Source organism: Rhipicephalus microplus, chromosome X, assembly GCF_043290135.1.
Source record: "Rhipicephalus microplus isolate Deutch F79 chromosome X, USDA_Rmic, whole genome shotgun sequence".
In the NCBI taxonomy this organism is placed as follows: Eukaryota; Metazoa; Arthropoda; class Arachnida; order Ixodida; family Ixodidae; genus Rhipicephalus; species Rhipicephalus microplus.
In genome coordinates, this window is record NC_134710.1 from 26,872,130 (window position 1) to 26,890,609 (window position 18,480).

The following is an 18,480-nucleotide window of genomic DNA, read 5'->3' on the forward strand; positions in this document are numbered from 1 at the left end:
CAGCCAATTTGTGCGCTGCATCTGAGACGACGTCATGTGTTGGGCAGGCGTCACGAATCGGAGCGTTCGCTTTCCAAAGCACCATGTTTGACGCTCGCTAATAGCTCATTTCTTCCACCATGATACAAGCACAGTAAAGCAATCCATCATTAAGGAACTGATTCGTAAAAATTCTTTCCATGTAACACTTCCTTGATGGCCCCACAAAAGTGTAGCCAAAACCTGCATTGTGCATGGCCGCATCAGGGAGTGTTTGGGAAACCTTTCCTATTTAGAGAGACACTCATGTTTCTAAATAATAATTTCACTGATAAATGACTAATGTTGGTTTTCGTTTATTGTGTACTACTGTATTTTTACAAGCCCATTGTGACTTTGGTTTACAACGTATGACCGCAGAGCTGCTACTAAGAAAACAGGTTGGCTTGTACTTTGAGCACTTGTTGAATCAATCTCAGATGAAGAGCATGTGTTCGAAGGTGCTCAGCTTGTAGAGCATAATAAAGCTGAATCAGTTTTGTGGTTCGTGCATTGTAACACCATACGATCAAAGAAAATAGCAACTAATAACGCTTTGACTGGGACTGCATTTGCACCTTTAGGATAACCCTAAGGGATTCGTAACAAAATGGCTAACATGCTGAACTAGAAAGTGTTAGATCTTCGGTCAGACCACACCTCTTGCATTAATTGAAAGCTACTTCAGTTTTATGCGAAGTCCTAGCTGTTTCTATTTAGGTGCTTTCGTCTTCAGTGCCTAGGAACTCTTTGGCGGCTGTGTTCAGGATTGGAAGGGGATCTCCACAATTTCCATCGAAGTCGTCCGTATCCAGGGTGACGATGGCGATTCCTCCCAGCTGCTTCTCACGAGCGAATGCGGCCTGCAAAACGAATGGTCTTGCTGTGAGAACTCCCAATAAAAAAAGTTTCTGGTGAGCGAAGAAGAAAAGTCTAACGAAAACTTGACGGCAGCACAAAGTAATAATTCTGGCCGCATCTATCGAAGTTCTGATACAGAGCATTCCTATACGAAATTCTTATGATACTTTGCTGAGTTCTCGCTTTGATGAAGCGAAGACCGAAGGCCGTATGCGGACCTAGAAATGCGTTTAATTTTGTTAATTTGACCATTGAATGCGTGATGTATATATAGTTGTGAGGCCTAAATGGCTTGTACACAATGCGTCCTTGGCATAGGTCGCCAAAGAAATTGGAGTTCACTCAAACTCACCCAAGAAATATGTTTTGCTCTGAGGACTCATTCGGACTCCGACTCACCAAAATTTTTCTCACCTGGACTGACTCGGACTCCCACTCACTGCTGTTTTTCTCGACCGAACTCACTCAGACTCACGACTTCACCTGAGTCTGAGTGAGCCGGAGTAAGTCGACTCATAAGTTCGTTAGCATGACTTTATTAATCGTTGTGCGAATGCTGTTTAACGCCAATACCTCACGTAATTAGTGCTCTACGGTACGCCGTTATATTTCGTACCTTCAAATACGAGTCATCAGTGGTTTCAATCCAGTAAGGACATTTTTTACGAAATACGCGACTCACACAAGATATCCTTATCAAGAACTCCCCCTGAGTTTGCGGGAGAGGTCATGGCAACCCCCCCCCCCCCCCACACGTTCCCCCCTAACTCACGCCTCGGCTAAACAGAAGATATCTTTGAATAGGCTTGAGTGCACGCTTAAGCCAATATAACGCATATAGCAATGCTTAAGATGATTAGATAGGACCATACAGGTCGGCAATAAAGGCGGAGCTCACTCAGACTCACTCACAAAATATAATTTGTGTTTAGGGCTCACTCGATCGTGCTCAGCCTCGCAAATATTACATCAACCGGGCTCACTTGGGTTCGCCAAATATTACTCACCCGAAATCGCTAGGACACAGACTGAAGGCCCGATATGAGTTCGAGTGAGCGTGAGTGAGTCAACTTGCGAGTGAGTTTGCTGACCTCTTTGGCACACTTGCTTCCGCTAGGGGCTTTAAACTTGATCAGTTATGTGCCAGTGGCGTAGCGACTAAAGCATCGAGTTTTAGGGGTGAAGCTCCTTATGGCGGGGGTCTGTCGCTCCTCCGTATGTATGTATGTATGTATGTATGTATGTATGTATGTATGTATGTATGTATGTATGTATGTATGTATGTATGTATGTATGTATGTATGTATGTATGCATGTATGCATGCATGCATGTACGTACACATGTATGCATGCATGCATGTACGTACACATGTATGCATGCATGCATGTACGTACGTACGCATGAATGTACGTACATATGTATGCTTGCATGTACGTACATATGTATGCATGCATGTACGTACATATGCATGTACGTATGTATGTATGTATGTATGTATGCATGTATGTATGTATGTATGTATGTATGTATGTATGTATGTATGTATGTATGTATGTATGTATGTATGTATGTATGTATGTATCAATTTGAATGTAAACTTTCGACAGAAGTCTGTCTGGTTGTGTATTAAACTGGGAGATGATTTAGACTCGAACCAAAAGTTTTTAAGAAACCAGACGTTTCGAAACTGACTTGGTTCCTTCCTCAGGGGTGACTGCGGAGACTACGTAGCAGCGGCGTCTTCAAAGCACTCGCGGGGCAGATAATGACCCCTCTCTCTCTCGTTTTGCCATGGACCACAGTCCATGTGTATACACTGGGGAAAGGGTTTCGCGAGAGCGGTTGATGTTATGGGCTGTCTTCTGTATGTGCCACGACTCGAGCAATAACCTTCTTCTCTTTCAAGGATGGCTGTCGCTTCAAAATTTATCCGGTGATCCAACGTCTCAGCATGTTCGGCGACTGCGCTGCGCTCTTTGCGGAACTTCCGCACATCGTTGGCGTGTTGCTTCAGTCGTTCCGGTAGGTTTTTCGTTTCGGCGATATACAAAGAGGGGCACTCGGCACACGGAATTTTCGTAAACGACACCGGGGGTCCTGTCCATTGTTGGCCGGTCTTCCGGGCGGGGGAGGAGGCGGCCCAGCGTACACGAAGGCACGTGCACGATTCGAACCCCTTCCTTCTTGAATAATAATAATAATAATAATAATAATAATAATAATAATAATGCTTTTACGTCCCAAAACCACGATATGATTATCAGAGACGCCGTAGTGGAGGGCTCCGGAAATTTGAACCATCTCGTATTCTTGAACGTCCACAGACATCACACAGTACACGGGCTTGTATATCATTTAGCCTCCATCGAAATGCGAGCGCCGCGGCTAGCATCGAACCCACGACCTCCGCGTCAGCAGCAGAGCACCCTACCCACCGTTCCGCAGAAGCGTGCGGGGGGGGGGGGGGTGCGCCCAAGACCAACAATTAAGTAAGTTCGTCCCGAAGGCGGCAGAAATGCGGGTTAATCGTGATTTTTGTGTTTACTATGTCCGCTGTTGGAGCGCGTATAAGGGAAGGGGGCCGGCGAAAATTCTGAGGGAGCGCCAGCCCTCCTTCCATACCCTCCGCTAGCACCGCCCCTTGCTTGAAGCGTATACGGGCATATATGTAACGCTATTGCCAGCTCGGGAGACTCAGTGCTGATGATGCTTAAACACCAGATAGATTGAACTTAGCGTGGAGGACCGTCCCACTTCACTTCGTTTTCGCCGTCAAAAAAAAAAAAAAAAAAAAAAACGCACTTCTCGCTCGGGCTGCGCATGTGGTGCGAAGATAGCAGGACTGCACTACTATGGTAATAATGCTCCTCGACTGTGCTTACGTGTAATTGCTGTTGCAATAAAATGATAACTTGGTAGGTATACCTGAAAATAAATAGTGGGGGCAATGTATAGGCCCATGGTTTCTCACGTCTATTTTGTCCTGCTCTGTTCTAACTGTATTGCTGTGGAGAGGTTGAGGTCCATATTGCCTCGGCTACTCCATATGAATAAGTGCCACAGCGTAAAAAATAAAACAATAATACTGAACGGTACCTAAATATGAACAGGCAGCAAAACAAAAACATAACAGCACACTGAAATCAGTTGAAATACCATGCCAATGTACAGTTTGTTGCAGCAGTTCACACTGTCATAAAATCTTCACACGCACACCTTTCTCTTTACACTCTCAGTATATGCATTAACACACCATGTCATATATCTGAGCCCCTGGCTGTCTACTACAGGTGCTTATCCAGCCCGGTCTAAAAAGTCTGTCAGAAAGATGTCCGCCTTTTTCTGAAGATGCATCTCAGGCCATGGTCCGAGTAATTTCTTTATTGTGAGGGGCCGTCTGTCCAAGCTTGCTAGTTTTTTCCTTGATTTTTCTCGTTCGCTCGCGCACTTTACGAACTCTAAACGAGTATGGCGAGCATTTTCTTCTGCATGAGCACAATGACATTCTGAAAAGTTGTATTGATGTATTTTGAGCAGGAAGCTGTTTGTATATGCTACTTCCAGTCGAAGTCTGTGGATTAATGTCTCTAAGTGTCGTGGGAGATCTGTCGCTATTGAAAATTTTCTGAGCGGATCGACTTCGTAAAGTACTAATTCCTTTGAATTGGGGCTATCAAACCACTTCTACATAAAACAATGGTAAGCTCCTTGCGCTATAAAATGTTCAGTATCTGCCCCAGACGTAGGGATTGCGCAGTCCCGTCCTTCGTTCAATGCTTTCTTGGCGAGGCTGTCTGCATCTTCATTTCCTTTTTTCCCCAATGTGACTGGGTATTCATTGGAATACGATGTTGTGACCCTGCGCTGAGGCATATTCCACAGTTTATGCAATACATTGTGCTATTTCGCCGTTTTTGTAAAGCGATCTCACATTTTTCATTAGCATAAAGGCAGGTTTGCTATGTCTGCATATTGCCCACTTTGGTGTCTCGGAATTCTCACAACTTAACTGCTTTCAAATAGCCACCAATCCTGCTGTGGTTGATGAAGATTTGTGCGATAATTTGTACATTCTCTTTTCTGAAATTTCAGGTATACAGACCGCTCAGGCGGTCTCACAACGTGAAAGAAATAGGATTGTGTCGAGCGCCTGGCTGAAACAGATTGCTTGTAAAGGGGCCCTGCACAAAAAAGTGCTGCCCATCGGTATAGTCGAGGCTTCTCAAAAGAGCAACCAAACATTATAGCCATAGGGCGGGGTTGTCACCTAAGAGGGGAAAGTCTGCCCCACACATTAGGCTGATAGGGAAGGTGGAACTATGACAAACTTTTGCACCCCGCCGCCCTGGTGAAGGGGAATCCTGCACAAGCTTATCACTATATTTAGCGAAGCATGTGGCTAGAAGTCAGAACCTTTCAGCTATTCCACGAGAACTAACCACAATAAGACAATACGACTGCCCACAAGTCACAACAACATTCACAAAAACTCTGTTTTTCCGTCATCAATTGCATATTGGAATCAACTTCCATTAATAGCTGTGAACTGTGACACCGTAGAATCCTTTATTGAAAAGATTAAAACTATAAGTTTTGAACAGTAGACGCAAATGTACGAATAGGAATTTATTGTGAGCAGTTTCTTTCCCTTTGACTGGTTTGTCCTTTTAGCATGATTCTGAACGTTCAATTATGACACTGTTGTTTTGGCTACTTGGAATTCAATAGTTTTTTTTTTCTCTTTTCTTGGATTGTGTCGGTGCCTTTCTGTACGTGACATCATTGTTTGTATATCCTTGTACCACTCCTGCTTGGACCGAGAAGGTCTGCAGTATACTTAAATAAATAAAATAAATAAAAAAATTGAATTCATCGCATCTGCTCTCGGCAAATGATGCTACAAACCCAAATAACCCCGCCACAAACCCAAAGAACCCTGCAATTGGTTTATTTGAACATTTTTAGTTGCATAGTTACAGCGGCTGCCACTGGATGCCGCTACGTTCCCGCCGCGCTCTCGCGATCGCACTCAAAGTCGGTCGTGCGTGCGTATATAGAGTCAAAGAAAAGAATGTGCTCTATAGGTCATGAAGCGCACTGTTGAACGGACACATTTTCTTGCCCTCTTTTCAAGCCACACCCCTGCATAGCTTTCAGCGTGCTCGCTGGTATGAAAGAAGAGAGAATCAGTGCTTGAAGCATGTGACGAATTCCTGTTATTACGCTCGTACTCGACGGATTCTAAATGATATTGTGGAAGTCGACTCGTGAAGATATAATCTTGTAATGAAGGCATTCGCTGATTACTGGAAAAGTGTTGTAGGGCTTCTCTAGGAGTACTTGATTGCTAAAGATAGAGTACCAGTTCACTCCGCACGAGGAAAAAAAAAAAAAAACGAACAGCAAACAAGCCAAACTTGACGGTGTTTTCATTTCCATTCTCAATAAAAACACTGAATATTCGAACAAATGTGCCTCCAGAAGCTAAGACGGCAAGCACATAATAAATTACTTGCAGAAGCAAGTAAAGAAAATAAGGGGAGGGTTCAGAACGTCTTCTGATGTGAAACTGCATTGAAAGCTTCTTCAGTTTCCAGAGCTACGGAGCAACTAATCTCAAAGGGCAATTATTCTTCCAGGGCACGTACCCTTGGCGTGTTCAGGATTCTCCATCAGGGGGTGGGGGGACGAAGTGACACCCCCTTCTTTGGTTGAATCCGCAATAGGATAAGCTTCAGAACTGATGCAAAAAAGAAAACCAAACGACGACGTGCTTCTGACCACGGCCAGCCCTTGGTCCCCGGCTTTCCGTGGATGATGATTGGAAGTAAACCGTTCTTTCAAAATGCATCAGGTGTCATTATCATTCAACCACCATTATCGTCAAAAATGAGAATTGCTATAAGGCTGCACTTTGAACAACAGCGGGACAGGTCTTAATCTGTAATGTATAGGGAAGAATTGGTGCCTTCCTTAGATGATAGGGAGAGGGGGGCCCGCTCCTCTGTTTCTAACACCACTCCCCCCCCCCCCTTTCTCCTAATGCACACGCCTATGGCGGAAAACATGCTACGTTCCCCAACTTAGCCCTAGCGAAATAAGGTTACCGTATGTAATAGCTTAAATAAACAAGAGAATTAACAATCCCATGGGCACGCACGCAGTGAGTAAAGCTGCTTCATAAAATACTGCGCACCCAAACAGTGAAGCAGAACTTTTCTTGCAGTTGCCACCGAAGCAAATCTGAAATTTCAATCGCACCGCAGAGGCTCGAGTTCGATTCCAAGTTGAGATGGTGGGTAAAGCTTTACTTTATTATTCCTCATGATGGTCTGAGGATTTGCAGTATCTTCGTTGTGAGTTGAAAATTGGACGACGGCGAGCAATAAGCTCCAGAAGGACGCCCCGGACTTTGCCTAAATCTATTAGCTGCTTCATCTTCAAAAAGATTGTTCAATTGCCCCTGTGATTTGCCGAAGTATGACTAAAACGTACACTGAATATAAAATCAATTTTACTTGGGTCAGCGTATAACCTTTTTCAAGTACCAAGAAAATTAATGCTCGAAATAAAATGGGAGTGGCACCGCCACCATTTGGTTCACACGCCAACGAGCCGTGACGTCATAGATATTGTCAGCCTATATGGTATGCCTGCATATTTAAGATTTTATCAGCAAAATTTCATTGTGTTACAAGGGTCCTGACCATAGAGCATGCTTCAAGAAATTTCATTGATATATTTTGGTCAAATCTCGAAGGATGAAATATTTCATGAGTGAAATATTTCTTCACGTGCTTAGAGCAAAACGTACATGCCCCGTTGTAAACAAAAAATCCCCACGCAGCATGAACGTTGCCACGAAAAATTGGATCTGTAGATTTGGTATGACCTCTACAACGCAACAAAATGCATTTGGGCCTCAATTGCAAACTAAAAATTTTGCATAATTAATTTTAGTCATTTGGCTTACACAGCAATACAGCAAGTACATTAACAAGCACCAAATTGCGGCAAACTTTATAAGTTATTTGTTTCATTCAGTCGCAGTTAAGAACTTTTTTTAAAAATTCTTTAGTTTTGTTATGTGATACGTCACTTGAATCTTCTCACACAGATCTTGCTTTGACCGGGCCACTGAAACAAACGTTATGCCGAAGATAATAAGGCAATGAAATGCTTTTTCGAGAGAACACAACAAGGGTTCACCTTGTCTTTGGCACTTTGAGGATCCTCGTAGCTGATCCATGTCGGTAGCAGCACTGCATAGGACGCCTTCAGACCTTTGTCGTAGTTGACGACCCATTTATCCTTCTTCATTGACTCGCAGATCTGCAAAAAATTATCGGCGCCGCATACGAGAGGGCGTTAAAATTCCAGGATTCCCGGCCACGTGATGGTGTACCGCGGAAATTAAAACAGGTATTCGAGCGCTTTATGGTAGGATCGAAATTTGATAGTGCATAAATAGGGCGTACCGATTGATCTCTGTGAGCAAGCATACCGTGGAAAGTAGACGTTGTTGTGAACAGGTCAGCCAGACCTTGTGCAGCAAGGAGAGCTCACAGGTGTAGCGCGAAGTTGCCACTTCTCAAGCAGCCCCACCGCAGTGGTCTAGTGATTAAAATACTCGGCTGTTGACCCGCAGGCCGCGGGATCAAATCCCGGCTGCAGCGGCTGCATTTTAGATGGAGGCGACAATGCTCTAGGCCTGTGTGCTCAGATTTGGGTGCAGGTTAAAGAACCCCATATGGTCGAAATTTTTAGAGCCCTCCACTATGGCGTCACTATTAATCATATCGTGGTTTTGGGACGTGAAACTCCACATATCAATAAAGCGAAATAGCTAGCTTTACGTTTGAACACACGATGTGTGTGTTCTTGCTCGTACACATTAAATCTGCTCGTAGTTTTTTCCTTTGATAACGATTATCTACTGGTGCAGGAATTCGGTGTTTTTCATTGCGTGTGAAATCTGAAAACGCCGCACCGGCCCAATTCCCATCTAGTGTTGTGATCACACACAGAGATGAGCAGCATTTTCCCTTTGCGCTGATTGTTATCGCACCGAGTGCTCTGGCCTATAATTTGCTAAAATTTAGTCACAACACTGACGCGCTCCGACAGTTCATCTAGAGAGAGCAATCGTGTTTTATGACGCGAGCGTTACGTAGGTGCTTCTTTCCCCCGAGACATGCCTCCCTGGGAAGATTCGAACGCGCTTGTCGGGGAACGGAGAATGCGCTTAAAGCGTGCAACAAATTTCTCTTACTGCAATGGTACTAAAACGATTCGAAGAAAAAAAATGGTGGCGATTGATTTGTGAATCAATGAACACCAATTTTGAGCTCATGCAATAGATTATTACAGCATGAATAATTCACTTACAATAATCTCGGCTTATTTTATCTATGGAAATTTCTTTCCAAATTCACGATGACATACGGATTTTGTATCTGCTTTCTTCCGCCGAAAAATTGCGACTTATTACGCAACATGTTCGTGTTCAGCGATGACTCTTTTAAGTGAAAAAAAGTCATGTCTGAATGCCTTCACTGATATAGTTTGTGTGTAGTGCGAAACAGCAACAGCCACAACAACAACAACAACAACAACAACAACAACCACAACAACAACAACAGTGACAACAAAAGAAAACAGGAATCTGTAGTATATGCGTCTCCTTGCACTGCTATCTGCGCACTGTACCACATGCAGAGAGGTAGAGAAAACAAACATCTTCATTTTATGACTGAGGCATCAGAGGAAAACCACTGCTGTACACTTCACTTTAGGACATACGAGGGACTACAAGCGTGCCGCATTTACTGCTCCGCTCACCTCGTTGTAGCCGAGAGCGCCGGACGTCTGGGTGTAGTTGCCCGCCGGGCCGCCTTCCGAGGTGAATGCGCCGTAGCCGACGTTGGAGGTGTCGTTCAGCGTCCAGGTGCGACCCAGCGTGGTAATGGCCAGCACGATCTTCGATCTCGGCACACCTGTCTTGAGGTAGCTGTTGATACTGTACGACTGCAACAGCACGGCGGTCAATGATTGGATACATTGCTTTACAGTGCAAGTCTAATTACGTGCAAGTGTAAATTTTGGGTGAATCAGTAGTCGATCGCCATGCGACAGTTCACAGAGAAGTTGACCATGTAGATATATTGCATCTATCGTCACCCACAATCTCACTACAAAAAGAGAGCCTTCGTACAATCATGCAGTCGGCGCCAAACGCTTTGATACACTGGGATATGAGAAAACGTCAAATTATGGAGCAGTTTGTGAACTTCTCATTCTGACTATCTGCAACAGACCTGAGAAGTTGTTTGGTGTGTATCGGAAGCCATGTACGTATACCGTTTGACGAAGGAATACCTGACGGACCACTGCATTTTTTTTCCCGCTTTCGTCACCAGCTTTGCGTCTTTTGCTTTTTCCTATCCTTTGTCTCAGTGTTCAGGGCCCAAGACTGTAGCCAGGATAACTGCCCCAACGATTAATACACACAGTCTGCTCAGAGAGCTTGAGATTGGTTGAAAACGGCTTCTTGGAAGAGCTAGAAGGTGTTGGCGAGGATCGTTGAATGTATCTTACCACGCTGGCGGTAGTGTAGTCACTTTCCGACAAGCCGTGCAAGGGAGCGACGGGACCAGTTCGGCCGGACCAGACGCCCCAGTAGTCAAAGGCGTTGACAGTCATGAAGTCCACGTTCCTGCCATAAGCAAAAAGGGACGAATGTCATCGTATCGGAGCTCTGAAGTATACGAGTTCTGGAAAGCTGCAAACATAGCGCTTCCTGTTAAAAGGAAACTCCGAAAACCACCCTGAATCCCCACATATGCGTAAAGGAAAATGAGTGCTTAGAAAAATAAGAGTGCATGTTGTGTTGTAACATTGTTTTATTTTTTTATTTGCATTTTTTTCGCATTCAGCTTTTGCGTTCTCTATCCTCTTCATCACTCATTATGCTCTCCAGCTCGTGATTTGTCTCCTATTTTTCAATTAATAAAATATTTATTTGTGCCCGTTTAGCATTCATTGTGCACGGGGGAAGTTCCCTGGAAGTTCGTCGCCGTGGTGATGGTGAGAATAATAGCAGCGTACTATAAGTTGAGAAACTCAAGTGTTTAAATCTGGCTGGGATTCTGCGAGTTTTATAGATAGAGCGGCTTATCAAAAGCGCACGTTAGTCAGTAATGAGCGATCCGTTCTTCAAGGGAACGGTTCAAAGCGCGACTGTCACATTGTTGGCAGCAGTGCTGGCTAAGGTTATGTCAATGCGTGAATATACGTGGAAAATTACCTTGGCCAGCACCTACGGGTCATATATACGTCAAAACAGGGGTTTACTCTTGAATGTTGCGCATGCTCATTTTACCAGTGGACTGCAGTGCACACATTGCTTATCATGGCATAGGAATTGGCGCTCCAGACACTCGCAGCAAAGCCTCAACGTACGCATTGACTGAAAACGTTTTAGCGAATATAGCAGGATGAATTGAGTTTCTGGTGTGCATACAGACGTTTTAGGCGGAAGCTTTTTCTTGTTTTCTTTTTTAAAGACGACAGTTTTTCTTGGGGACCTTTGACGGAAAAATTTTGGTCTGTCTGTCTGTCTGTCTGTCTGTCTGTCTGTCTGTCTGTCTGTCTGTACACTTGTCTGTTTGTCCGCCCTAACGACAGCTCAAACGTCACCAAACGGCCAACCATATCTTCAGTGCCCACCAATACTGCTCAAGGTTTAGCGTTCACAGCTGTGGGATTGTCAAAAGAAAAAGCGAATATTGCGCATATCTGAAGCGCCATAACAACACGTATATGTTTTGCATGTCTGCCTTTATGCTAAAAAAGGCACTCACAAGTAACTCTATGGACTGTAGCGTTTATAACGTTGCACTGACAGTGTAACGTGATGCTCAAGAAAGTGTTTCTAACGCTTTGCTACGACGACACGGTGGTGGCACTTGCCCGTCGTTTTGCATTCTACACCTTATCACCTCCGAAACTGGCGCGCATCTTTCTCCGTGGTCGCGCGCACCTTCGTTTTCGAAGATAACTGCCAGATGGCACTTGTGTCTAACGTGCCTAGATGCGCTTGTTCGCCTCCGCTACATGCTCGAGGCACTCTAAAGCAGCGCCTTCAGAATACCATTCACCAATTTTCTTACGCAGAACATCAACGTTTTGTTTACTCTCTCCAGACGCAAGACTGTCGTCTTTCGACGACATTTGCAATGTAACATGTAGATTCGCGCCAATTTTTTTCGCAGCACTGTAAACGTCACATCTCCCTCATATTTTTTATTCGTCCGCAACGAAAGAAAAACAAAATACCGCAGGACCACATACGAGTGAGGCGTCATGAATCGCACAGATTTGTGACGTCATCGTGACATCACACGTTGACGTCATTATTTGTCACCGTTGATAGGTCAAAGGTGGGCCGATCCCAGAGGCAATGCAACACCTCGCGACGTGCAGAAAGCTCAATCGAATCTATTGCTGGTCCGTGCATTGTGTGAACGCCCAAGTATCATTGCACTTATACGAATAACGCCAACGATGGAAGAGCAGTGTTGTATCCGTTACAAAAGAAAAGTATTGATTGATTGATATGAGAGGTTTAACGTCCCAAAACCACCATATGATTATGAGAGACGCCGTAGTGGAGGGCTCCGGAAGTTTCGACCACCTGAGGTTCTTTAACGTAGGCCCAAGCACCCAAATCTGAGTGCTTGGGCCAACAGCATTTTCACCTCCATTGAAAATGCAGCCGCCGCAGCCGGGATTCGATCCCGCGACCTGCGGGTCAGTGGCCGAATGCTTTAGGCACTATACCACCACGGCGGGACGTTACCGAAAAAAAAGTAACTAAATACGTTACTCGTTACACGAACAAAAAACGAACGCGTTACCGCCATACGGACGTTACCTACAAAAAAGGTAATGCGTTACGATTACCAAAAAAGTAACGCACGTTACCTTTGTTTTTACTTCACAATCATAAATTTTAATCAGTGTCTTTAATTTCAGGAACCCACAATCAAAATTTTCATGTCTCGAATTTATATTTCACTATAAACCTCTGACCCAAACATCGATTATATTCAATATGCTCATTTAACATGTATTACTTGTACAAATGCACCAGACCTTAGCAATGTTACAGTCGCTCAAACCTGCTTGTTACATGTGATGCCTTGCGACTCTGTGGCACACGGCAACGCCATTTTTCTCAGTGCAACATTATACAAAATATCACATTCAGTCATCCACTAGCTACAAGGAAAGCATCATTGAACTCTCAAGAAATGTTCAGTACAGCACTACAGCGTTTTCGCCTCCATTGAAAATGTAGCCGCCGTAGCGGGGATTCAATCCCGCGACCTGCGCGTTAGCAGCTGAGTACCTTAGTATGAGACCACCACGGTGGGGCTGTGTTTGAAGATTACTCGTTTACTGTAGCCTGTACCTTATCATAACCGCAAGTTTCGTGAGCTTCTATGTGAGCGTGTTCATCAACCACCTCACTGGCTCAGGAGTTCAATAACGAAAAACGTAGCTGCTGTTGTGGAGAGTAAGAAACAAAACTTGTTTAAAAACAAAGTTGATAAATCTTCTCAATTTTGTAGCAACTATTTTGTAGCAAGTATAATACCATAACCCATATTTAGACGTTTTTAAATAATATTTTTCTTCGTTGTAGAAGTTTCAGACAATGTTGATTCACTCTTTCGTGTGTATATATTTCATACACAAGATATCTTTTTTGTAACAGTAATATTTGTGTGTTACATCATTATCAACTTTGAAAACGACTGGTGATGAAATTAGTCCCTCCAAGGTAAATAATTTTCGATATTGTTTGCCTTATAAATTATGCAGGTTTAAAGAAAACTGAGTTTTTTTCTGGCTAGTGGGTGCTGTATGCATGAAATATGAAATACTCAATCAAATCTAAAATACTATTTTTTTGAATTTGTGTCGATCTCTCATCTATGGAATAACCCTTTTGCGACAGTAGCGTAGTCAGGGGGTGGCAAATCGGGCCCGGGCCCCCCACCCCCTGAAGTTTTTTTCGCCACGGAATACTTGTCTTCCCACTCCCCACCTCCGCTTAAAGAGGTCCCCCTCTCTCCCCCCCCTCAAAAAAAAAAAAAAAAAAAAACTTCTGCCTAAGCCTCTCCTTTGCGGTACTAACAGTGGTTATATTTGCCGTGTAGCTACCTGTAACTGTTAGCCGTAGTGTTCGTGTGACAGCTGTATTAACGGGCTTTAGTTCAAACAGAGTGTAGCGATAAACCGAGTCAACCAGCGTAGCGAGTAGAAAAATAGAAAGCTTTTTTTTTCTTCACAATAAAAAAAATCAACGTTTCGCGCATCACTCGCATTCTTTCTAGAGGTTTTAGTCCTGTCATGGGTTCACGCCTTTTGTTCACGATGTGCAGAATTCCGTTTAGGCAGGCTCCACTGGCAGTGCAACTGTAGACCAGTTAATTTACCGAGTGTCTCCTGGACGGACCAGTATTCCACAAAAAACTATTTATAAATTGGGCTCTAGCTCTACAATGCCACGCCAATTTGATGCGGTGGTCCTTCACCACGCTGTCTTTAGCGAGTGTACTTCTTTGTCCCTCGAACTTGCAGACATAGGTTTTATGTTGCTGCAGGATCTCGAATAAGTTCTTTGCTTTCCCCACGCATGAAGTGCGACGATCAGCACGTGACATGTAGCCAACCAGTCCATGCGCTTTCCCTTCGGGTAGCCTGCCTTTTGGGCATGGAAAGGTGCAGTGGCCAGCAATACAATGTATTGTGGCAGGTGGATACCTGCCACAATACAATTTCATGAAAGCATGTTCCTACAGTTTCTCATGGTGGATTCCGCAGCTTTCTTCAAGCTTTGTACGGCGATCGCCAAAAAACTCCCCACATGAAGTTAGGGCGTTTCAGTAATTACTATACGTAATTCATACGAAAAAAAAAGAAATGATTCCACCCTTGCTTTCTGTGTCAAAACTTGCAGGTGGACAGCTCTCCAACGCTGCGACAAAAAAAAATCATCGGGGTGAGTTCTGCAAAAATGGTACCTACACGATGAAAAAGTAACGAGTAACCTGACAGCACACGTTACCATAAAAATGTAACGTAAGTACGTCACTCGCTACAATTCTAAAATTGTAACGAGTACGTTACTAAGTTACCGAAGAAAGTACCGTGTTACTGGTAATGATGTTAATTGTACGGGTTCCCATCATGAGACAGGGTTGCGCCCAACAGCCCTACTGGTCACCCCCCTTCCTTTCTTTTCACAGTGTCTAATTCCAGAACGATATAATGACCCCGTACTTACTTTGCTATTTCAGGGAGATTGTAACCGTTGGCGACAATTTCTCTAGCTACCGATAGATCGACTCCAAGTTGTAGCTTGGCCTTGTTGAATGCCGTCTTCATTTCCTGCACATTGAAAAAAGAACCGAAACAGTGTTCGTTTATCGCAAGAGTGAGCCATTCCTATACCATCTAATTTAGTGATAAAGCTTAAGAATCATGGTAATAAGAAATACAAATACCCCTAACAAAAAAAATGCTGTACACTGTCAAATAGCTTATACAAATGCTTTTGAAGTCGTAGTCACTCAGGCCCACTGGTGGGCGGGAGCTTCGCAGAGTGGTTGGTGGCCATCTTGTTCAGGGCGAAATGAAGCGGAAAGTCCTTTGAACTGTCTTATTGCCCTAAGCCGTGCGTATAATTACACACAATGAGTGACATGCACTAAAAAAAAAATTAGTGCCCCGCCGCGGTGGTCTAGTGGCTAAGGTACTCGGCTGCTGACCCGCAGGTCGCGGGTTCAAATCCCGGCTGCGGCGGCTGCATTTCCGATGGAGGCGGAAATGTTGTAGGCCCGTGTGCTCAGATTTGAGTGCACGTTAAAGAACCCCAGGTGGTCCAAATTTCCGGAGCCCTCCACTACGGCGTCTCTCATAATCAAATAGTGGTTTTGGGACGTTAAACCCCACATATCAATCAATGACATGCACTAAAAATTAGCATGTCATGACATGAATGTATGACTGATGTGACGTACTTTCACTTATGAGATTGTATTGTATGTAGAGGCAGATGTGATATAAACCGTAATGTATACGACAGACTAGTTAAGGTTTTTAATAAAATTAGTTATCGAGTTCACTTCACTCCATAAAATTGTGCACCTATTACGACTTGCGGTTTTTGGTACATTTACAATTAGCATTGATTTGAATTGGATTGAACTCCATGTAATAACGACGTATATTGTGATGAGCAACAATATGAAGGCCATTTAACCATAGCTGTTGGCCTTTTTCGTGGCCTACTTACGAATAGCACGCAGAGAACGTGGAGCTGATGAAGGCGTGCCGTGGACGATGTGCTTGCAACGCTTATACTATACGAGCCATTGACTGCAGCAGGTATTGTGTGACGCAAACTTTTGAAAAGACACTCACTAAAGTTAAGACAAAAAATATTGTTGAAAATCTTTTTTTTGTCATTTGGACGGGAAGTGGTTACAATTATTAAAAGAAAAAGAGAATTGGCCAAGTTTTTTTTTAGTTCATGCTGAAGCCTCATCAGTGTACTTCAGCACATACACGTCCCGAGTATTTCCCGAATTTCGAAGTATACTCTAATCGACCTGAGGTCCTCCTCGGTTTGAACAGTCGCTATCGTGCTCGGTTGCTGGACAAAAAGGGCGTGGGTTTCATCCCGGACGCGGCGGTCGAATTTTGATGGATCCGAAATGGTAGAGGCCCTTAGAAGTGTGGCAGCTTGGGCTAGTTGGTATGGCATGACGATAGTTATAGCGCGAAAACAAAACGACGACACAGAGACAAGAAGGACACGTGTCTTTCGTGTCCTTCTTTTCTCTGTGTCGTCGTTTTGTTTTCGCGCTAAATCTATCGTCAGGTAGAGGCTTGTGTAGTGTGTGATGTTGGTGCAGGTTAAATAACACCAGATGGTTAAAATTTTCTGAGCCCTCCTCTACGGCGTCTCTCATTATTACATCATGTTGTTGTTGTTGTTGTTGTTATGTAGGGTTTAACGTCCCAAAACCACTCTATGATTATGAGAGACGCCGTAGTAGAGGACTCAGGAAATTTCGACCACCTGGGGTTCTTTAACGTGCACCCAAATCTGAGCACACGGGCCCACATCATTTCCGCCTCCATCGGAAATGCAGCCGCCGCAGCCGGGATCATAATTACATCATGGTTTTGGGACGTAAAATTCCCATATATTATTATTATTATTATTATTATTATTATTATTATTATTATTATTATTATTATTATTATTATTATTATTATTATTATTAATACTGTTATTATTATTGCTATTATTATTATTACGTAATTGAGCTGTTCTGGCGTGAGGAAATTTTTCGAAACTTGCTGAGCTGAGTGACTGATGCTTCACTGATTAATCACATGAATGAAACACAACTGCGCAAGCATGAGTAACGTTTATCGAGTTCAGATGCTACGCGAACTTTCTATGGGCCTGCCTCATCGATTCTCACGCTTGAGCTTCAACTATAAGGTTTGCTTGTCTTTGTTATTTTTCTTTCCCTTCCTGGCCAATTCGTTTATGCCATGACGAAATTAAGTGACCCGTCATAATTTATTTAGAAGTAATTGGCAAACTATTGAGACTCTTTCTTGAAATCACTCGCTTGAAGTGATTCTTTACACCAGCCTACGAAACCAATTTGTTATATTACTCATAACTTGAAAAAGTAATTTAGTTGCAGTAAGTTCATTAGTGTGGCCAAAACTGACTTTGCCCAATTCGAGCACAAAACCAAGCGATCACGTCATGTGATGTAGTAACATGGTCAAAAACGTCACGGTCCCATGAACAAGTTTTAATGTCATTGATCAATGTCACGTGACATGCACGCTTAAATAGTGCAGACGTTGTTATTATCGGCACGGCGCGGCTTCGCCGGACGCGCCAACCTGCTCCGCCTCTCTGTGTGTTCCTCGCTGCTTCTGCACTTGGAGCACGTAAGCAGACTGAAGCTCCTCTTTAACTTTTCTTCAGCTCTTGCCTGCACGTACCCATGCTTTGACGGATGGCGATACTCCCTAGTACGAAGTGTCAACGCCAGTCTACATACTTGTCGTCAGCATTGAGTGTTAGACACGGTTATTCAACAAAACTTGCATGTTTTACGTGGCAATGACGTGATATGATTACAAGATAAATCGTCATGGCGGAACTCAGGGTTAATTCTGGCCACCCCTTTGATGTGCAGCTAATGCCAAGTACTGGGGCGTCATAACATTTCACCCCTATGGCAATGCTATACCACCACGGCTGAGAGTGAATTCCAGGCCCTCGTAATTATTTCAGCGTAACGTCACAGCCGCTCAACCACCGCGGTGGACGACCGCTGTATGTGTACCCTGAGCAAGAGGACGAAGTTGTCCTTGTCCTGAGGCCGGCCGCCCCCGCTGGCCGGGTAGTGCCAGGTGATGACGAGACCGTCGACGCGGTGCTCGCGGCAGAAGGCGACGCCGCTGTCGGCAAACTCCTTGCGGTGCTTGTC

General features: G+C 44.0%; 1 protein-coding gene across 1 annotated transcript in view; it reads right to left on the minus strand.

Moving 5' to 3' along the window:
• Positions 1 to 319: 319 nt before the first annotated feature.
• LOC119175752 (chitinase-3-like protein 1) overlaps positions 320 to 18,480 on the minus strand; it is a 28,562-nt gene continuing 10,401 nt past the window's right edge. Inside the window, exons 3-8 of the mRNA XM_037426704.2 lie at positions 18,337 to 18,480; positions 15,237 to 15,340; positions 10,478 to 10,595; positions 9,722 to 9,907; positions 8,090 to 8,212; positions 320 to 881 (exon numbers count right to left, since the gene is read on the minus strand). The exon at positions 18,337 to 18,480 is cut by the window's right edge and continues 113 nt beyond it. Of these exons, the coding sequence (XP_037282601.2) occupies positions 735 to 881; positions 8,090 to 8,212; positions 9,722 to 9,907; positions 10,478 to 10,595; positions 15,237 to 15,340; positions 18,337 to 18,480 (822 nt within the window). The 3' untranslated portion in view covers positions 320 to 734. The remainder of the gene's footprint in view (positions 882 to 8,089; positions 8,213 to 9,721; positions 9,908 to 10,477; positions 10,596 to 15,236; positions 15,341 to 18,336) is intronic.